We start from the raw sequence: 19,928 nt of genomic DNA, 5'->3' as shown, positions 1-19,928 counted from the left end.
TATGAACTCGCATTTTCAGAATAAATTTCAGAAAACGTTATAATAATATCATTACGAATAATACACATCGGACAACTATTCTCAATTTGAAAATTCGACTAATAATATCATTACGAATAATACACACCGGACAACTATTCTCAATTTGAAAATTCGATGATTTATATCTAATCATAATAGATCGAATTTTTACATCAAAATCATATATCCAACTATATAATCAATGGATTGATACTTTCCGGTTCATAATTTGAGTTATGAACCCGTAATCTAATAATAAAAATAGTCGGTATAAGATATTAAAACGTCACGAGTTCATCTTTCAAAAAGAGAATGCACTAGAGTAATGGTTTAATAAAAAAAATAAAAAAAAATAATAGAAAGTCAATCTTGGAATTGAAATAAAGAAGAAACAAGGGGAGCTTCTTGTAATTCTCAAGTCTATGGTATTTTGCAGTATAATCTATGGGAGCTTCAGAGCGGTTATCTCTTCATCAATGGCAATATAAAAATGACCCATCTTCTTCAATTAGCTTATCATCATCTCTCGCCGCCGATTAACAGTTATGTTACCGGCTGTTCTTCCTTCCACCGCCAAAACCGCCGCCGGCTACGCACTTCCGTTTCAATATTCTTCAACTAGGAACCGACCGATTCTTCCATTTTCAACTCTACCCAGTAAAAGAAAATCGAACCTGGTTTCACTACGAGCATCATCGTCGATGATCGAGAACAACGAAGCTCCTCAGATTGACCGCCCGGACACGTTTCTCCGGGAATCGGATAATGACTTACATTCTTCAGATGAATCAGGGAAAACGAGTATCAGGGCTCGATTCGAGAAGATGATTAGGGAAGCTCAGGATAGCGTATGTTTAGCGATTGAGGCCGTCGATGGAGGCGCTAAGTTTAAAGAGGATGTTTGGTCGAGAACTGGCGGTGGAGGTGGAATTAGTAGGGTTTTACAGGATGGATCTGTATGGGAGAAAGCTGGAGTTAATGTTTCAGTTGTTTATGGAATTATGCCGCCTGAAGCTTACAGAGCTGCTAAACCATCTGCTTCTGATTCTGTTTCATCCATTGATGTTAAACCTGGACCTGTTCCATTCTTTGCTGCTGGAATTAGCTCGGTAACAGTCAAATTGATCTTTAGAATCATTTAATCTTGTGAATCATGCTGTTAATATGATATGATATGATATGATTTGATTAGGTTATGCATCCGAAGAATCCCTTTGCACCAACATTGCATTTTAATTATCGGTATTTCGAGACAGAAGGTATATATGAATTGAAACAAACATATTCGCGAGTTATGGAATTTGATTGTTGAAATCAAATATTATGTAGATGCTGCAGGAGAACCTAAAGAATGGTGGTTTGGTGGTGGTACAGATTTAACTCCTTCATATATATTCGAAGAGGATGTGAAACACTTCCATTCGGTAATATATCTATTGATTATCTTCATCATCATTGGAGTTTGACATAACTATAAGTAGTAGTAGTTGTTTCATGTTGGCAGGTTCAGAAAAGTGCTTGTGACAAATTTGATCCAAGTTTTTATCCTCGATTCAAGAAATGGTGTGATGAGTATTTCTATATAAAGGTAAAGCCCCACTAGAAAACACTTATCATATAAGTTTGGTTTGCAAATGTATTTGGATTCGAGTTTCATGTATGTATGTGAAAACAGCATCGCGGGGAGAGAAGAGGGGTTGGTGGAATATTCTTTGATGATCTTAGTGATAGCTATGATCAGGAAATGCTTCTCTCATTTGCCACAGGTAGGTTAGATCATAGATGTTGGTTTTTTTAGAAGTAACTTGATAAGTTTTGTAATCAAAGTATTGAATGTTGGATGAAGAATGTGCGAATTCTGTGGTGGGTGCATACATACCTATAATAGAGAAGAGGAAAGACATGACATTTACAGATGAACATAAGGCATGGCAGCAGTTAAGAAGGGGTCGTTATGTGGAGTTTAATTTGGTAAATTTTTTGTTTCTTTCAAAATCATGATTTTACTATATTGCTGCTGCTTATTTGAAATGGGGGTTTGATTGTTTTAAGGTTTATGATCGAGGTACGACGTTTGGTCTGAAGACAGGAGGTAGGATTGAGAGTATTCTTGTTTCTCTTCCTCTTACTGCTAGATGGGAATATGATCATGTAAGTTTCTATTGTTTTGTTCGTCTTAAATTTCGATTGATTGATTGTTCGATTTGCAAATAATTTTATTTATTGTTTGTAAGCAGAAACCTATCGAGGGTAGTGAAGAATGGAAGCTTCTCGACGCATGTATCAATCCAAAGGACTGGGTGGTTTAAGGGGTCAGCATTCAAGACGATATGATCTCAATCATTAAACATCTTATTCACCTGTTGATACAGGCTTTGATATGAAAATTTGGATGAATAACCTGATTAATCTGATTCCAATTATGTATGATAGAATAATTTTGTTTAATAAAAAAATTATTTGAATTTATTATTATATGGGTGTTGTTCTACATAATTTTATTATTTTAAATTTAATAAGAAAATTTTGTTTAAAATTGTTATCTATATATACATATATAATAAAGTTAAACCTCTTCATTTTAATAACTTTATTAAACTTCTGCTAATTGGGGTTGTTTTTACGTCAATATTTCAAGTCATGTTATCCATAAAAAGTAAGTAATATTTTTTCCGGTATTATTTTAAAGAGGTTTAATTGTAAACATTTTAAAACTAGTTATTCACAAGATTTAATAAAATAGTGTTAGTTTTATAAAAAATATTTAAAAATAATTAATATATACTTTATTTAATTAGCTATAGGTAGATGTTATAGACAATATAATATATATATATATATATATATATAATTAAACATACATAAATAAAATTCAATGAGTTAAAAAATATAGTTAAATAGAATATATATATATATATATATATAAATAAATATTTAGTACTCAAACTATAAATAAAACAGTTTCTTAACATGTTTATAAAGATGATCCAAATTTATCATTATAATATAAAAAAACCAAAAATAAGTGAGAAATAAATTAAAAAAAGAATGGCTTACAACAAAATAACAAGAATAGCATATATATATATATATATATATATATATATATATATATATATATATATATATATATATATATATATATATATATATATATATATATATATATATATATATATATATATATATATATATATATATATATATATGATACCATTATTTTTAGGATCGAATATAAAAATTGGAACATACATATAAAAATTAAAACATACAAAGAAAGTCTGAAGAGGGACAAAGTCTGGGTTTAGGATAATAGAAATGCCTATCAACCAATTATAATACTTAACTTCAATTTAAAGTTCCAAAATGTCCAACATGCCTAAAGCAGTGGCTCAATAGGACCAAACAGGAACACAAAATTAAAGTACCATTTTATAAAAGGGATCGACATTTCAAATCCATGCCAGATGTCCATTCAAAACTTCTAAGATAAGCTTTAATTTTTTATTAATTACTCTATTTTTTTTTTTTTTTTTATGAAGGGTAGTTAGCGGTCATGATCAACACCTAATTTGATTAGCCTATTAGGCTTGACATTTAAAGCAAATAATTAAATATGTAGTAAGATTTGGAACGTACCCGGGAATGAAGGTTAAACACACTGTCCTCCAAACTTTTATTGATGATGCTTCAAATTTATTACAACTGGATGATGGTGCTAGAGAGTACAATAGAGAGAGAGAGAGTACAATACAGATTTCAGGGGTCGTTTTCGCCTCCCTTTACAACCCAACATAAACAACTATTTATAGTAAAACATTTAAATAAAAGTTAAAAACTTGAACAGTGATTCCCAGGATTCCCGGGATAAGTTTCTTCCCGCAAATTACGGATCTTGTCTTCTTCTGCTGCAAACAGTACCTCCCAGGATTCCCGGGATAAGTTTTTTTCCGCATCTTTCGGATCTTGTTTCTCTTTAAATTTTGAACTGGCTGGATGATGATGATCCAACGTCTTTTTTTGAAAAATTTTCAACCAAGGTGTCTTTGATTGCTTCGAAAATGTCTTCAATGGCGACATCACTTTGAGCGTCTTGAAGATAATCGGATGCCATAGTTGAGTCTGATTTGTTTGATTTATTACAAATTTAGACATAAAGTCTTTCTTCATTTCTTCAATATATGCAGATATCATCTGACTTTTTGATAAGTTCTCTGACCTCATTCGAAATTTTTTGGAGATATAATCAAACGGGGACGGTGCTTCCGCTACTTGTCGTTTTTCTTCATACATACTTATTTGCTGGTGTAGGAGGTCCATTGTCTCCTTCCCGAATCGCTCTTTTGTTTCCTGATCTACTCTCATCATCTTATCCCAAAATTTATAAAATGATGACCTAAACAGACAGGGAATGCCTGTTTTGGTATAACCAAATTCAGGAATCCATCTCCAGATCCATGGAATGGAAAATTCAGTAAAAAAGAAACATGAAGCTATTCCGTCAATATATAAATTAGCTTCTTGTTTTTGCAGAAGCTGGGGAGATACATTGCTCCATTTATCGAATAGGACCTTGATTTCTTCTGGTAAAATCTTTGGGCAGGGACCAAAACGGTAAAACCAGTCTATGAACCAGTGGGGAATATCACCTCTATAGACATTTGCACATACCTTGATGAACCAGGAATGTTTATATTTATTATTCTCATAATATAGTGCCTTAGTAAAGGCATCACAATAATCCCAATAATTAAATTTGATTGTTGTCGTTTTATTAAACGATAATTCTCTTTCTTTCATTGGGGATATTCCCCAATCTTCCAACGAAATTGTCTTTTTTATTATTATTTTGCTGAAATTATAAATTTCTTTGTTTGCCCCAGAGAAATGTGATATTTCACATGACCCACTTTGAATAAATATTTGCTCGTAAAATATCCGAGACTTGTAAGTCCTTGACGGAGTGGATGTATTATCCAAAATTACAAGAAAATCCTAAATTACAAGAAAAAATAGCTCTGCTAAAAGACCAACTTTCAATAGATATTTGTAATGAACATCCTAATGCATTTTGGGATAGAAAGAAACATATAGTTTCACTACCATATGAGGAAGCTTTTAATGAAAAGAATATTCCTACAAAGGCAAGACCTTGCCAAATGAATTCAGAATATCTAGAATTATGCAAAAAAGAGATAGATACACTACTGCAGAAGGGATTAATAAGTCCATCACAATCACCTTGGTCATGTACGACTTTCTACGTAAATAAACATTCAGAAGTCGAAAGAGGCGTGCCAAGGTTAGTAATAAACTATAAACCCCTAAACAAAGTATTAAAATGGATTAGGCATCCAATTCCTAATAAAAAGGATCTGTTAGATAGACTGTATGATAGTTTAATATTTTCAAAGTTTGACTTAAAATCAGGATATTGGCAAATCCAGATTGAAAAATCTGACAGGTATAAAACAGCATTCAATGTCCCTATAGGACATTATGAATGGAATGTAATGCCATTTGGATTAAAAAATGCTCCATCCGAATTTCAAAAAATTATGAATAATATCTTTAATCCTTATAGCACATTTATAATTGTTTACATTGATGACATATTAGTTTATTCAAAATCAATTGAAACTCATTTCAAACATTTAAATATGTTCAAAACAATAATAACTCAAAATGGACTAGTAATTTCTAAACCAAAAATGGATCTTTTCAAAACAAGAATAAGGTTTTTAGGTCATATCATTGAAAAGGGAAATATTATTCCCATTAATAGAAACATAGAATTTGCGGAAAAGTTCCCTAATGTGATCACTGATAAAACACAATTACAAAGATTTTTAGGCAGCTTAAATTATGTGGCTCCATACTATAAAAATCTAACAGAAGATACATCAATCTTATATGAAAGACTGAAGAAGAACCCTAAACCATGGTCAAACCATCATACAGAGGCTATTAAGAGAATTAAAAATAAAGTAAAGGTACTCCCTTGTTTAATGATAAGTAACCCGAATTGGGAAAAGGTAATTGAGACTGATGCATCTGACATAGGATTTGGAGGAATACTAACTCAATTAGATCCAGAAACAAAACAGGTCTATCTTGTCAGATTCCATTCAGGGAAATGGAACAACTCTCAAAAGAATTATGCAACAGTCGCAAAAGAAATTCTGGCGATAGTCAAATGTGTTTTAAAATTCCAAGATGATTTATATAATCAAAAATTTATTATACGGACAGATTGCAACGCAGCTAAATTCATGTTCCAGAAAGATTTTAAACATGATGTGTCAAAACAAATGTTCGCCAGATGGCAAGCTCATTTAGCCCCATTTGATTTTGAAATATCATACAAAAAAGGGATAGATAATAATCTCCCTGATTTCTTAACCCGTGAATTTTTAAATTTACAGGAATGAGCGGAAGGGGTTATGATTCTTTCTCTAATAGAGGAAGAGGATCCTCCTCTATTAGAGGAAGAGGTCGGGGCAGAGCACCAGAGATCATATCTCAGTATGGTAAACAAAAACTGATAGCAATGGATCTATCCCAAAGTTCGGACAGTCAAAAAGACAATCCAACGTACGCCAGAATACTGGGAGATGAAGAATCAGAATCCAATAATATTGGATTTATAAGAAATGAATATAAAGAAATTATATTTCTCCTAGAAGAGAAGGACGTCAAATGGAGGAATGAGCCATGGACAATAATGCAGAGGTATTTGGATAATACATCCACTCCGTCAAGGACTTACAAGTCTCGGATATTTTACGAGCAAATACTTATTCAAAGTGGGTCATGTGAAATATCACATTTCTCTGGGGCAAACAAAGAAATTTATAATTTCAGCAAAATAATAATAAAAAAGACAATTTCGTTGGAAGATTGGGGAATATCCCCAATGAAAGAAAGAGAATTATCGTTTAATAAAACGACAACAATCAAATTTAATTATTGGGATTATTGTGATGCCTTTACTAAGGCACTATATTATGAGAATAATAAATATAAACATTCCTGGTTCATCAAGGTATGTGTAAATGTCTATAGAGGTGATATTCCCCACTGGTTCATAGACTGGTTTTACCGTTTTGGTCCCTGCCCAAAGATTTTACTAGAAGAAATCAAGGTCCTATTCGATAAATGGAGCAATGTATCTCCCCAGCTTCTGCAAAAACAAGAAGCTAATTTATATATTGACGGAATAGCTTCATGTTTCTTTTTTACTGAATTTTCCATTCCATGGATCTGGAGATGGATTCCTGAATTTGGTTATACCAAAACAGGCATTCCCTGTCTGTTTAGGTCATCATTTTATAAATTTTGGGATAAGATAATGAGAGTAGATCAGGAAACAAAAGAGCGATTCGGGAAGGAGACAATGGACCTCCTACACCAGCAAATAAGTATGTATGAAGAAAAACGACAAGTAGCGGAAACACCGTCCCCGTTTGATTATATCTCCAAAAAATTTCGAATGAGGTCAGAGAACTTATCAAAAAGTCAGATGATATCTGCATATATTGAAGAAATGAAGAAAGACTTTATGTCTAAATTTGAAGATGATAATAAATCAAACAAATCAGACTCAACTATGGCATCCGATTATCTTCAAGACGCTCAAAGTGATGTCGCCATTGAAGACATTTTCGAAGCAATCAAAGACACCTTGGTTGAAATTTTTTCAAAAAAAGACGTTGGATCATCATCATCCAGCCAGTTCAAAATTTAAAGAGAAACAAGATCCGAAAGATGCGGAAAAAAACTTATCCCGGGAATCCTGGGAGGTACTGTTTGCAGCAGAAGAAGACAAGATCCGTAATTTGCGGGAAGAAACTTATCCCGGGAATCCTGGGAATCACTGTTCAAGTTTTTAACTTTTATTTAAATGTTTTACTATAAATAGTTTCACTACCATATGAGGAAGCTTTTAATGAAAAGAATATTCCTACAAAGGCAAGACCTTGCCAAATGAATTCAGAATATCTAGAATTATGCAAAAAAGAGATAGATACACTACTGCAGAAGGGATTAATAAGTCCATCACAATCACCTTGGTCATGTACGGCTTTCTACGTAAATAAACATTCAGAAGTCGAAAGAGGCGTGCCAAGGTTAGTAATAAACTATAAACCCCTAAACAAAGTATTAAAATGGATTAGGCATCCAATTCCTAATAAAAAGGATCTGTTAGATAGACTGTATGATAGTTTAATATTTTCAAAATTTGACTTAAAATCAGGATATTGGCAAATCCAGATTGAAAAATCTGACAGGTATAAAACAGCATTCAATGTCCCTATAGGACATTATGAATGGAATGTAATGCCATTTGGATTAAAAAATGCTCCATCCGAATTTCAAAAAATTATGAATAATATCTTTAATCCTTATAGCACATTTATAATTGTTTACATTGATGACATATTAGTTTATTCAAAATCAATTGAAACTCATTTCAAACATTTAAATATGTTCAAAACAATAATAACTCAAAATGGACTAGTAATTTCTAAACCAAAAATGGATCTTTTCAAAACAAGAATAAGGTTTTTAGGTCATATCATTGAAAAGGGAAATATTATTCCCATTAATAGAAACATAGAATTTGCGGAAAAGTTCCCTAATGTGATCACTGATAAAACACAATTACAAAGATTTTTAGGCAGCTTAAATTATGTGGCTCCATACTATAAAAATCTAACAGAAGATACATCAATCTTATATGAAAGACTGAAGAAGAACCCTAAACCATGGTCAAACCATCATACAGAGGCTATTAAGAGAATTAAAAATAAAGTAAAGGTACTCCCTTGTTTAATGATAAGTAACCCGAATTGGGAAAAGGTAATTGAGACTGATGCATCTGACATAGGATTTGGAGGAATACTAACTCAATTAGATCCAGAAACAAAACAGGTCTATCTTGTCAGATTCCATTCAGGGAAATGGAACAACTCTCAAAAGAATTATGCAACAGTCGCAAAAGAAATTCTGGCGATAGTCAAATGTGTTTTAAAATTCCAAGATGATTTATATAATCAAAAATTTATTATACGAACAGATTGCAACGCAGCTAAATTCATGTTCCAGAAAGATTTTAAACATGATGTGTCAAAACAAATGTTCGCCAGATGGCAAGCTCATTTAGCCCCATTTGATTTTGAAATATCATACAAAAAAGGGATAGATAATAATCTCCCTGATTTCTTAACCCGTGAATTTTTAAATTTACAGGAATGAGCGGAAGGGGTTATGATTCTTTCTCTAATAGAGGAAGAGGATCCTCCTCTATTAGAGGAAGAGGTCGGGGCAGAGCACCAGAGATCATATCTCAGTATGGTAAACAAAAACTGATAGCAATGGATCTATCCCAAAGTTCGGACAGTCAAAAAGACAATCCAACGTACGCCAGAATACTGGGAGATGAAGAATCAGAATCCAATAATATTGGATTTATAAGAAATGAATATAAAGAAATTATATTTCTCCTAGAAGAGAAGGACGTCAAATGGAGGAATGAGCCATGGACAATAATGCAGAGGTATTTGGATAATACATCCACTCCGTCAAGGACTTACAAGTCTCGGATATTTTACGAGCAAATACTTATTCAAAGTGGGTCATGTGAAATATCACATTTCTCTGGGGCAAACAAAGAAATTTATAATTTCAGCAAAATAATAATAAAAAAGACAATTTCGTTGGAAGATTGGGGAATATCCCCAATGAAAGAAAGAGAATTATCGTTTAATAAAACGACAACAATCAAATTTAATTATTGGGATTATTGTGATGCCTTTACTAAGGCACTATATTATGAGAATAATAAATATAAACATTCCTGGTTCATCAAGGTATGTGTAAATGTCTATAGAGGTGATATTCCCCACTGGTTCATAGACTGGTTTTACCGTTTTGGTCCCTGCCCAAAGATTTTACTAGAAGAAATCAAGGTCCTATTCGATAAATGGAGCAATGTATCTCCCCAGCTTCTGCAAAAACAAGAAGCTAATTTATATATTGACGGAATAGCTTCATGTTTCTTTTTTACTGAATTTTCCATTCCATGGATCTGGAGATGGATTCCTGAATTTGGTTATACCAAAACAGGCATTCCCTGTCTGTTTAGGTCATCATTTTATAAATTTTGGGATAAGATAATGAGAGTAGATCAGGAAACAAAAGAGCGATTCGGGAAGGAGACAATGGACCTCCTACACCAGCAAATAAGTATGTATGAAGAAAAACGACAAGTAGCGGAAACACCGTCCCCGTTTGATTATATCTCCAAAAAATTTCGAATGAGGTCAGAGAACTTATCAAAAAGTCAGATGATATCTGCATATATTGAAGAAATGAAGAAAGACTTTATGTCTAAATTTGAAGATGATAATAAATCAAACAAATCAGACTCAACTATGGCATCCGATTATCTTCAAGACGCTCAAAGTGATGTCGCCATTGAAGACATTTTCGAAGCAATCAAAGACACCTTGGTTGAAAATTTTTCAAAAAAAGACGTTGGATCATCATCATCCAGCCAGTTCAAAATTTAAAGAGAAACAAGATCCGAAAGATGCGGAAAAAAACTTATCCCGGGAATCCTGGGAGGTACTGTTTGCAGCAGAAGAAGACAAGATCCGTAATTTGCGGGAAGAAACTTATCCCGGGAATCCTGGGAATCACTGTTCAAGTTTTTAACTTTTATTTAAATGTTTTACTATAAATAGTTGTTTATGTTGGGTTGTAAAGGGAGGCGAAAACGACCCCTGAAATCTGTATTGCACCATCATCCAGTTGTAATAAATTTGAAGCATCATCAATAAAAGTTTGGAGGACAGTGTGTTTAACCTTCATTCCCGGGTACGTTCCAAATCTTACTACATATTTAATTATTTGCTTTAAATGTCAAGCCTAATAGGCTAATCAAATTAGGTGTTGATCATGACCGCTAACTACCCTTCATAAAAAAAAAATAAAAATAAAAAAAAAATAGAGTAATTAATAAAAAATTAAAGCTTATCTTAGAAGTTTTGAATGGACATCTGGCATGGATTTGAAATGTCGATCCCTTTTATAAAATGGTACTTTAATTTTGTGTTCCTGTTTGGTCCTATTGAGCCACTGTTTTAGGCATGTTGGACATTTTGGAACTTTAAATTGAAGTTAAATATTATAATTGGTTGATAGGCATTTCTATTATCCTAAACCCAGACTTTGTCCCTCTTCAGACTTTCTTTGTATGTTTTAATTTTTATATGTATGTTCCAATTTTTATATTCGATCCTAAAAATAATATATATATATATATATATATATATATATATATTTGTCTAATGCATATATAAGGAAATAAAATCAATTAATAAATTATTATTATATTCTCCTCAACTACATCATATGAATGCAATTTTTTAATGAGAAAAATATTATCTATCTATCTATATTGATAATTTATATTATTGCCTTATACAAAGATAAGGAAATAAAATAAAATTAAGTAATAAAAAATATTTCTAAAACTTCTAAATTAATATATATGTTGAACCCAACATTTTAATATTTTAATTAGTTTGTTATTATTTAATTGATAATATATTTATATTGATATTAATAGTCAATCCATTTTCTTAAAAAGAAATTAAATAAATTTTTTTTTCTATTCTTTCTAAATGTATTAACGTGCACTAGAATATAAAATATTATATATATATATATAAAATATTATATATATATATATAATATAATAGATTGATAATACCAATATTATATTATATTATTATATTAATTTCCTTATAAGTTTAGTGTAATGTTTATATAATAGAGTTTAACGTTTATATAATAGATATAGGGAAGGTTCATATAGATAAAAATTTTGCAAATATAACTACGAAGGTGGTGACGGAAATCAAGTTTCAGAAATATTGCGACTCGATTCAGCCACAAATGTTGGAACGTAATCGGAGAAGTAGGAGGATCGATTATAGGATGTTCTTGGTGATCAAACTCATTCATTTGACAATAGACATAGAGGTAAGGTAGAGAATTTGTCGAATTGAGTCTAGGTTTTTGAGGCCCAATTTTATGTGCCTCAACATTAGGTACAAAAGGGGAAAGAAGATATGTGCGATTATTTGTTGAATTCAAAAAGACATAAAAACACATAATAGTGAAGATGTTAATCAAATCGTATTATTATGGAAATGTCAACTAAATTGCCACGAGATCATATAATGGTGAAAATGTCAAAAATATCTCATGACTTTTACCTTCATCATGAATTTCTAAAAGCATATACATATATACTGTAAACGATAAGAGGGTGTGAGACTAAAATCTAGAACAAACATAGAGAGTTAGAGTTTTTAATCTTTATTATAACTCTATTAAATCAATTCTCCGAAAGTAGGACGTATGACATTATTGGTCCAAACCTGGGTAAGATTCTTGTGTTGTTATTTTGTTTTTTCTTACTTTTACGATATTGTTCTACAATCAACTAGGTTGCTATTATTTTAATTTTATTCTTAGGGTGATAGTTTTCAACAGTGGTCTAAGGATCCCCCAACGTATCACCCTAAGAATGAAAGCAAAATATTAGCAACCGTAGTAAAATGCAGAACAATAGCGCAAATAAGAATGAACGAAATAACGACACAAGAATCTTACCCAGGTTTGGACCAACAATGTCCTACGTCATGCTTTCGGAGAATCGATTCAATAGATACAATGATTACAAACTCTAACTCTCTCTGTTAGTTTTAGGTTTTAGTCTCACACCCTCTTCTCGTTTATAATATATATATATATATATATAGATTTTTAGAATTCATAATTATGGTAAAGATCATGTGATATATTTTTGACATCTCCACCATTATATGATTTCGTGGCGATTTAGTTGACATTCTATAATAATACGATTTTATTGACATCTTCACTATTATGTAATTTCATACACTTGAATCTAATAAATAATCGCACATATCGTCCTTCTCTTTTTTGTACTTAACATTAAGAAACACCAAATTGGGTCTCAAAACCCTAGGCTCAATTCCACAATAGATATAACCAATATAATTCAATATAACCTCTAATACAATTTGTTCTTTATTCTAACATGATATTAAAGTCTTATTATCGTTCTTGAGTCAATCAAAAAATGATAGTATTCCGCTGCCAACATTAATGTTTACCTTAGCCATTAATGGAGGGTTCTAATAATTTATTTTTATATTTTTTAATAATATATTTTTTTTTCTTTTAAATGTTTTGATTAATTTCTTATTTTCTTTGGCTATCATTCTCTCTAAGTTTATTTTCTCCGAAGTTGTTTTACCCCAATAGGGAATACCCATATTTTTCTTGGTCTTAATATAAAAATATGGGATTACGCATAGACTAATAAGGAAGTGACGATTGGTTTGGCTATAGAATGTTTGGGTAGTAGCGAGATTATTAAATCAATCGTTACATGCTAATATAATTTAAAAAAAAATAATTTAACAATATTACAATACCTAATATAAAACTGACCATTAAACTATAACCATAATTAGAACATAAACACCAAACTCTCAATTGAACCAAAATCATAACCAATATTATTAAACAAACACAACCAAAGTATTACACCAACATTAACCAAAATCATAACAAAAGAAGTTCTTAACACAAACACATAATCAAAGTACTACACCAACATTTGAAATCTAACCAAAATTATAATAATTATGGATTAGTAAAAATTGAGATTATCTCAACATATGTAAAAAGGCATACTTAAGGATAACTGAAAATTTTAAAGTGATTTAGAAATTATTAAATAAAAAGATTGGAATAAAATAAAAAAAATCATAATAAATTGAAAATATATTTAACTAATTATGATAAGTTTTAAAGTTGATTTAAAAATTAATTAAGACTTATTTATAATTATTTTTAGAAAAAAGTTAATATATATTAAAAATGAAAAAAAATGGTTTAAGAATAACAACAAATAATGACATGAAAATAAAAAAATAAAATAAAAATAAGAATAAAGGGTACTAAATAAATTATCGAACTCGTAAATCTTCGAGAAGAACGATTAATTTCACGACAGACTCTACTGGCTTTCTTGAACAAATCTCAAAAAACGTCATAATAATAGTATTATGAATGATACACATCGGATGACTACGATCATTGAAAATTCAACAATTTTTCTCCAACTAAATAGTCATCAAAGATAATTGGGATGGTAACCCAAATATGTAGGTCTACCATATCAGTCGCGTCAATCCAAACTTCTCAACAACTATCCAAAGACTCAGGTATCATCCAATGAATCCTAGTAATACTCCATAAAACTTTAAATATTAGTCACTCCTCGACAATGCAACAGTAAGTGAGTTTTCGATTCAACCTCTTCGTAACAAATGCGACTAATACAACATTTTTTCATGCATATCATCCGTTAGAATTACACCATGAATAACGCTCTATCTAAAAACGAGATCTTGGATGAAATTTTTTACTCTCAAAATTTTTCTCAACAAAAATACAACTATTAGCAATACCTCATATAAAAACTATCTATATTTTGTCAACGCATAATGTCTTGTTCGGACAGTGACACTTGTTTACGTCCTACCAAAAATAAAACTTTATTATGAGAAAAGTCTCCATAATGTTTAATCTTCTTCTATATCTAATTCGATTAGCGAAATCACTAAACCGAATCAAACATGTCATTAACTTTGATATTTCTACATATAATTAACAATGAAAGTAAACTCAAGATACGCCGTAACTAGACTTATAACACAAACCAAATGTCGTAACAAAATCTAATTAAAGAACTGTCTTTTACCATGAATCTAGACTTCTTACAAAAACTTTTTCACATCAAATAAATTAAGAAATACTACAAATAACAATGAAAGTTATTGTTTAATAAAAATAATAATTATATATATTTAATGTATATTAAATAAAAAGGCTTAAATAAGATAAATTAAAAACTGTTTCATAAAAACTTTGTTTTTTTTGATAAATTAATGAAAAAGTTTTAAATTAAAAAAAAGATATGTTAAGTTTTAAAATGATTGAGAAATGTGTTTGAAACTTATTTATATATTGTTATAAAAAACATAAATTAAGATACTATATACTTGAAAATAACCATGTTTAGATAATTAAAATCAATATAAATATAAAAAAAAAATTGGTTAGGTAATTTATTAATATGAGTGGGTAGTATTACAACTAAATATGATTGATAATTTGATTCAAAAAAATTAATGTTTGAATACATTTTATCATTTTGTTATCCGTTCATAGGGTTAATCCGTGTTTAAAACACGATTTATATATAACAACTTTTTTTTTATAACTATAGATATTTGATGAATTTAAATATGTGTTAATATAAATTTAGATTGAACTTAAATTTTGCAAATTAAAATTAATTAGATTCAATAATATTACTTTTATTTAAAATAAATATTTATACTAGTTATATGAGTGATTTTACTCAATTTTGTTTAATTATTTGATTATTTTAAAAAAATGTCAGAATATAAATTAGATACATTTGTCATTTCTGTCTATTGATTGTGTATAAAGGTCCAAGTTATCCCTAAATCTAGAAATTATCCCTAGTATAACCACCTTAATATAGCCAGTTTTCAAATAATATTTTTTTTAAAAACAAAGATATTTAATTCAACTTTAGATCCATAAACAATAATAAAATCATATAAACAAAAAGAAAGTAAGGAAAGAAAAAGAAACAAACCAAATTGATATAACTCTGTTCTATAAAAACAACAACAAATCTCTCTTACAATAAAAACAAGCAAAAGTCAGTTGGCATCACCTCTTTCATAGAGATACAAGCTTCAACTAACAAAAATAAGAAAATTTATTAATATCCCATTACCCAATTAATTAATTAATTAATCCCCTCAATTAATTAATAATAATATTCTCCTATTATTCTTCTGATTAGAATCTAGAAGAAACAATCAAACCATAGTCATCTTCCCCTCTTTGTTGTACTGTACATAACCATAAACCATAAAACATAAGCTAACAGATTACCCCATTTTCATTGCTATATATAACCTCAAGCGCCTTAGCCTTTTTTCCATTTCCAAAGTTATGGCTTAAATTGCTCAATCCGTTTCCTTTCATAGAACTCGCACCTTTCTTCAATGTACTACCGTCTGATGATTGTCCACAAGCCGCCCTTATAAGTCCTGTTTTCGTAACAGCAATTAGTCCCGGAATTCACATTTTTCATTTATTTATCGTATTTTTTTTACCCACAAATACTCACCTAAGAAGAGAGGCGATGGTTTTCCGGGTCTTGATTTAAACTCGGGGTGGAATTGAACTCCAATAAAGTATGGGTGTCCCAATAGCTCGACAATCTGAATACATAATAATAAGCATTGTTTACTAACTTCTTTTAGAACAAACTTGTAATAAAAAGTGCAATATATATTTATATGTACCTCCATTCTTTGACCAGTTTCATCTTTACCAGTAAAAGAGAGACCAGCATCTTCAAATGTTTCCACCATATCAGGATTAACCTCGTATCTATGTCTATGTCTCTCGTCAATAAAGCTTTTGTTACCATACAGTTTGGCGGATTTGCAATCCGAGACATTAAAATAAGTCCTCCTAGATCCAAGTCGCATGGTGCCTCCCATATGGGTTTTAGAACCCTGTCAACAATTAAGACAAGAAATCGAGATTAGATGTCAACATCTTATGAAAAGAAGTACAAACAAACAAAACAAAACAAACCTCGGGCATAAATATGACACAAGGGTTCTTAGTGTTGGGATCGAATTCAGAGCTGTTTGCATCTTCCATTCCTAGAACTGATCGACCAAACTCGATCACAGCAATTTGCATTCCCAAACATATACCGAGATAAGGAATCTTGTTCTCCCTAGCATACTTAGCCGCCAAAATTTTCCCTTGTACACCTCTATCACCAAATCCTCCGGGAACAAGTACACCATCTACTTCCTATAAAATTGTTTTTATCAAACATTAAATCACAATAATAATTAAAACAAATATATATATTGTAAAGTAAAGTCGAACAAACCTTCAATAAATCCCATGCAGCTTTATAAGCTTCGGGATCCTGCAATGAGACAAATTTAGAGCTTGTTAGGGATAAGTAAATAAAAACCATGAGTAAGGTAAATTAAAATGAATATATTCTAACCTCCTTAGCAGTTTCATCTTCGAGATCGCTGGATCGTACCCAGTCAACCTGAAGTTTCTTACGACAAGCAACAGAAGCGTCCAAAAGAGCCTGCAATAAACAACCACAATCAGAAAACTGTCTGCAATAACCAAGAATAAATTAACTAGAGCAAAGTTCACCTTTAGCACTGAAAGGTATGAATCTGAGAGACCTGTGTATTTTCCAACCATGGCAATCCTCACCTGTAAGTTAATAATAATAATGAGTAAAACTAAAATTTTGAATTCAACCACAAGAACGAACAAAGATCACCTCATGGCATACCGTTTCATTCAATTTATCGCAGAGTTCAGCCCTGGTTGACCATTCCAACATAGAAGGTTCACTAACGATACTGCACAACAACAACAACAAAGAATCTTAAAATGATTTCAAGTCAAATGAAACAGATATTCGCAAGAAGTCGGATCGCATCAGACATACCCAAGGTTCAATGCTTTTGAGATTGCCATGTGCACCTTCTGATCCTAAATTATGAGTTTAAAATAATGTAATTCAAACTGTTAGCTATAAAGAATGATATACTAGAAGAAGATAACCCATCAGACAAACATAAATTTAAGAAAGCTTACCCTTAAAAGCAATGGAACATGCCAAATGTTGGACACATCATATAAAGTGATAATGTTTTCTGCCTGGAAATCATGTTTGAATGAATAGTTAGAGTCTTGATTTTTTTTTTTAAATGGGAAAGGGAAAAAAAACTAGCTTCGAACAACACATACAGGAACATGGCAGAATTGACAAAGTTTTTGCTTCACATTCTCTTCTAGTTCCTGAAGATTGAAGAGGAAATTAGTTGATGCTTTGGAATTCAAAACTAAGTGAGCAGATAAACACTTATGCATAAGGAGAGGAGAGGAGACCATTGTGCTGCGACAAGCTAATATGTTAGGCATCAACCCGAGGCTTCTAAGTCCTTTAACACAATGCTGAGTAGGTTTTGTTTTCTGAACATGGTAAAGAAAATGTATGTATGTCATTTCACTAATACTGAAATTTGTTAAATGACAATTATGATAATCATTTAGAATAGAACCTGTTCACCAACGACATTTAGAACAGGGACAAGGCTGACATGAATCAAGCAAAAGTTACCAGAACCTGCAGATTGTAAAAAAAATGAGTAATTAAAAGACATTCTAAATGAATTGATTGATTGATTTCTATGAAGAATAATGTAAACAATCTTACCAACACGATATGCAAATTGTCCTAAAGCCTCGATGAAAGGCATCGATTCTATGTCACCTGCAATGTGAGGAAATATTGTTTCAAAATTCAAGCAGTTCGATAAGGTGGAAAGAAATCCTCTAATGGAATATATAAGATTGAATTAGGTTTTACCTATTGTACCACCCAATTCAATGACACAAACATCGGCATGGCCTTCTTTTCCATCTACAGGAATCATCGCAGCACGTTCAATCCAATCTTGAATGGCGTCTGTTATGTGAGGAACAACCTGACCAAGTGAATATTATTATTATTAGTAATGGAATTAAGAAACTTAGAAGAATGAATGCTTTTTAAAGTTTTAACCTAAAGATGAAAAAATTACCTGAACAGTTTTTCCTAGATAGTCTCCCTTTCTTTCCCTATCAATCACAGACTATTATAAGAGAAACAAAAACAAGAAGACTATCAGTTATTCAGTTCAATCAATAAGTACAGTATCATACTATCTATCATGTTAGTTAGAACTTACCTGATAGATTTTTCCAGTTGTGATGTTGTTATCACGAGTCAATTTGATGTCTAAGAACCTCTCGTAGTTTCCAAGATCCAAATCCACCTACAAGTATACAATAAATCCTCTCATATAAACACACATGCCGAGATTGAAGAAATCTTCACATCAATGAGGCGGATACATAAACAATTTACCTCTCCTCCATCATCTAAAACAAACACCTCTCCGTGTTCAAAAGGCGACATAGTTCCAGCATCAGTGTTCAAATAGGGATCTGAAATCAAATTAACTCTGAGCAATGAATCACAACTACGAAGAAGAAGAAGAGTGATCAAAGAGAGAGATTACAGACCAATCTTAATCGAAGTAACTCGAAGACCGCATGCCTGTAGAAGAACGCCAACGCTACTAGCGGTTACTCCTTTTCCTAGACCACTCACTACTCCTCCAGTCACCAAAACATACTTCATTTTCCTCCGCGATAACAACTGAGATGCGCGAGAATGTTGAATGAAGATTCTCTCCCTCGCCGAAACAAACTCAAGATTAGCAGAACCAGCAGCAGAAGAAGAAGAATCTGCTTTATAAATCAAGCAAAATAAACAACTCTAATCATGAGCAATCGTTTACAATCGTTTACAATGCCGGATTCATATATATAAACTAGGTTTTATGCAGCGGTTACAATGATTCCATAACAAACCTCTATAAGATATCAAACATGCAACTAAGAACGGAAATGAAATCAATGCAAACAGTTATAGAACTCTAATTGAAGAATCGTCTTGAAATCTCACCGGCGTCAAACCTCGCCGCCGTTCTCAGTCGCCGGTGGAAGAAGATCGGAGAAGAAAGGTTAACTGATATTGTAGAGAGAGAGAAGTCTAAGAAGAGAGGAGAAGCAAGGGTGGTTTTTATACT

General features: G+C 31.4%; 2 protein-coding genes across 2 annotated transcripts; one reads left to right on the top strand and one right to left on the bottom strand.

Annotated features, from left to right (window-relative positions):
* The first annotated feature begins 473 nt into the window (after positions 1 to 473).
* On the top strand, positions 474 to 2,364 carry LOC124941758 (coproporphyrinogen-III oxidase 1, chloroplastic-like). The gene is made up of 8 exons (XM_047482111.1): positions 474 to 1,130; positions 1,214 to 1,280; positions 1,351 to 1,445; positions 1,526 to 1,609; positions 1,697 to 1,787; positions 1,868 to 1,992; positions 2,074 to 2,172; positions 2,259 to 2,364. The coding sequence occupies exons 1-8, from the start codon at positions 567 to 569 to the stop codon at positions 2,328 to 2,330; spliced, it is 1,197 nt and encodes a 398-aa protein (XP_047338067.1). The 5' UTR covers positions 474 to 566; the 3' UTR covers positions 2,331 to 2,364.
* Positions 2,365 to 15,805: 13,441 nt separating this feature from the next.
* LOC124941460 (CTP synthase 2-like) lies at positions 15,806 to 19,928 on the bottom strand. Its single transcript, XM_047481793.1, has 20 exons — positions 19,805 to 19,928; positions 19,360 to 19,584; positions 19,202 to 19,281; positions 19,023 to 19,109; positions 18,876 to 18,926; positions 18,662 to 18,779; positions 18,509 to 18,565; positions 18,354 to 18,418; positions 18,181 to 18,264; positions 18,040 to 18,090; positions 17,887 to 17,949; positions 17,738 to 17,781; positions 17,579 to 17,648; positions 17,434 to 17,496; positions 17,273 to 17,362; positions 17,150 to 17,188; positions 16,840 to 17,067; positions 16,542 to 16,757; positions 16,364 to 16,457; positions 15,806 to 16,283 (listed from the first exon to the last, which is right to left on the bottom strand). Exons 2-20 carry the CDS (start codon positions 19,475 to 19,477, stop codon positions 16,114 to 16,116), a joined length of 1,788 nt encoding a protein of 595 aa, XP_047337749.1. The 5' UTR covers positions 19,478 to 19,584; positions 19,805 to 19,928; the 3' UTR covers positions 15,806 to 16,113.

This window comes from Impatiens glandulifera, chromosome 6 (genome assembly GCF_907164915.1).
Source record: "Impatiens glandulifera chromosome 6, dImpGla2.1, whole genome shotgun sequence".
In the NCBI taxonomy this organism is placed as follows: Eukaryota; Viridiplantae; Streptophyta; class Magnoliopsida; order Ericales; family Balsaminaceae; genus Impatiens; species Impatiens glandulifera.
This window is presented reverse-complemented; position numbering and strand designations above follow the sequence as displayed.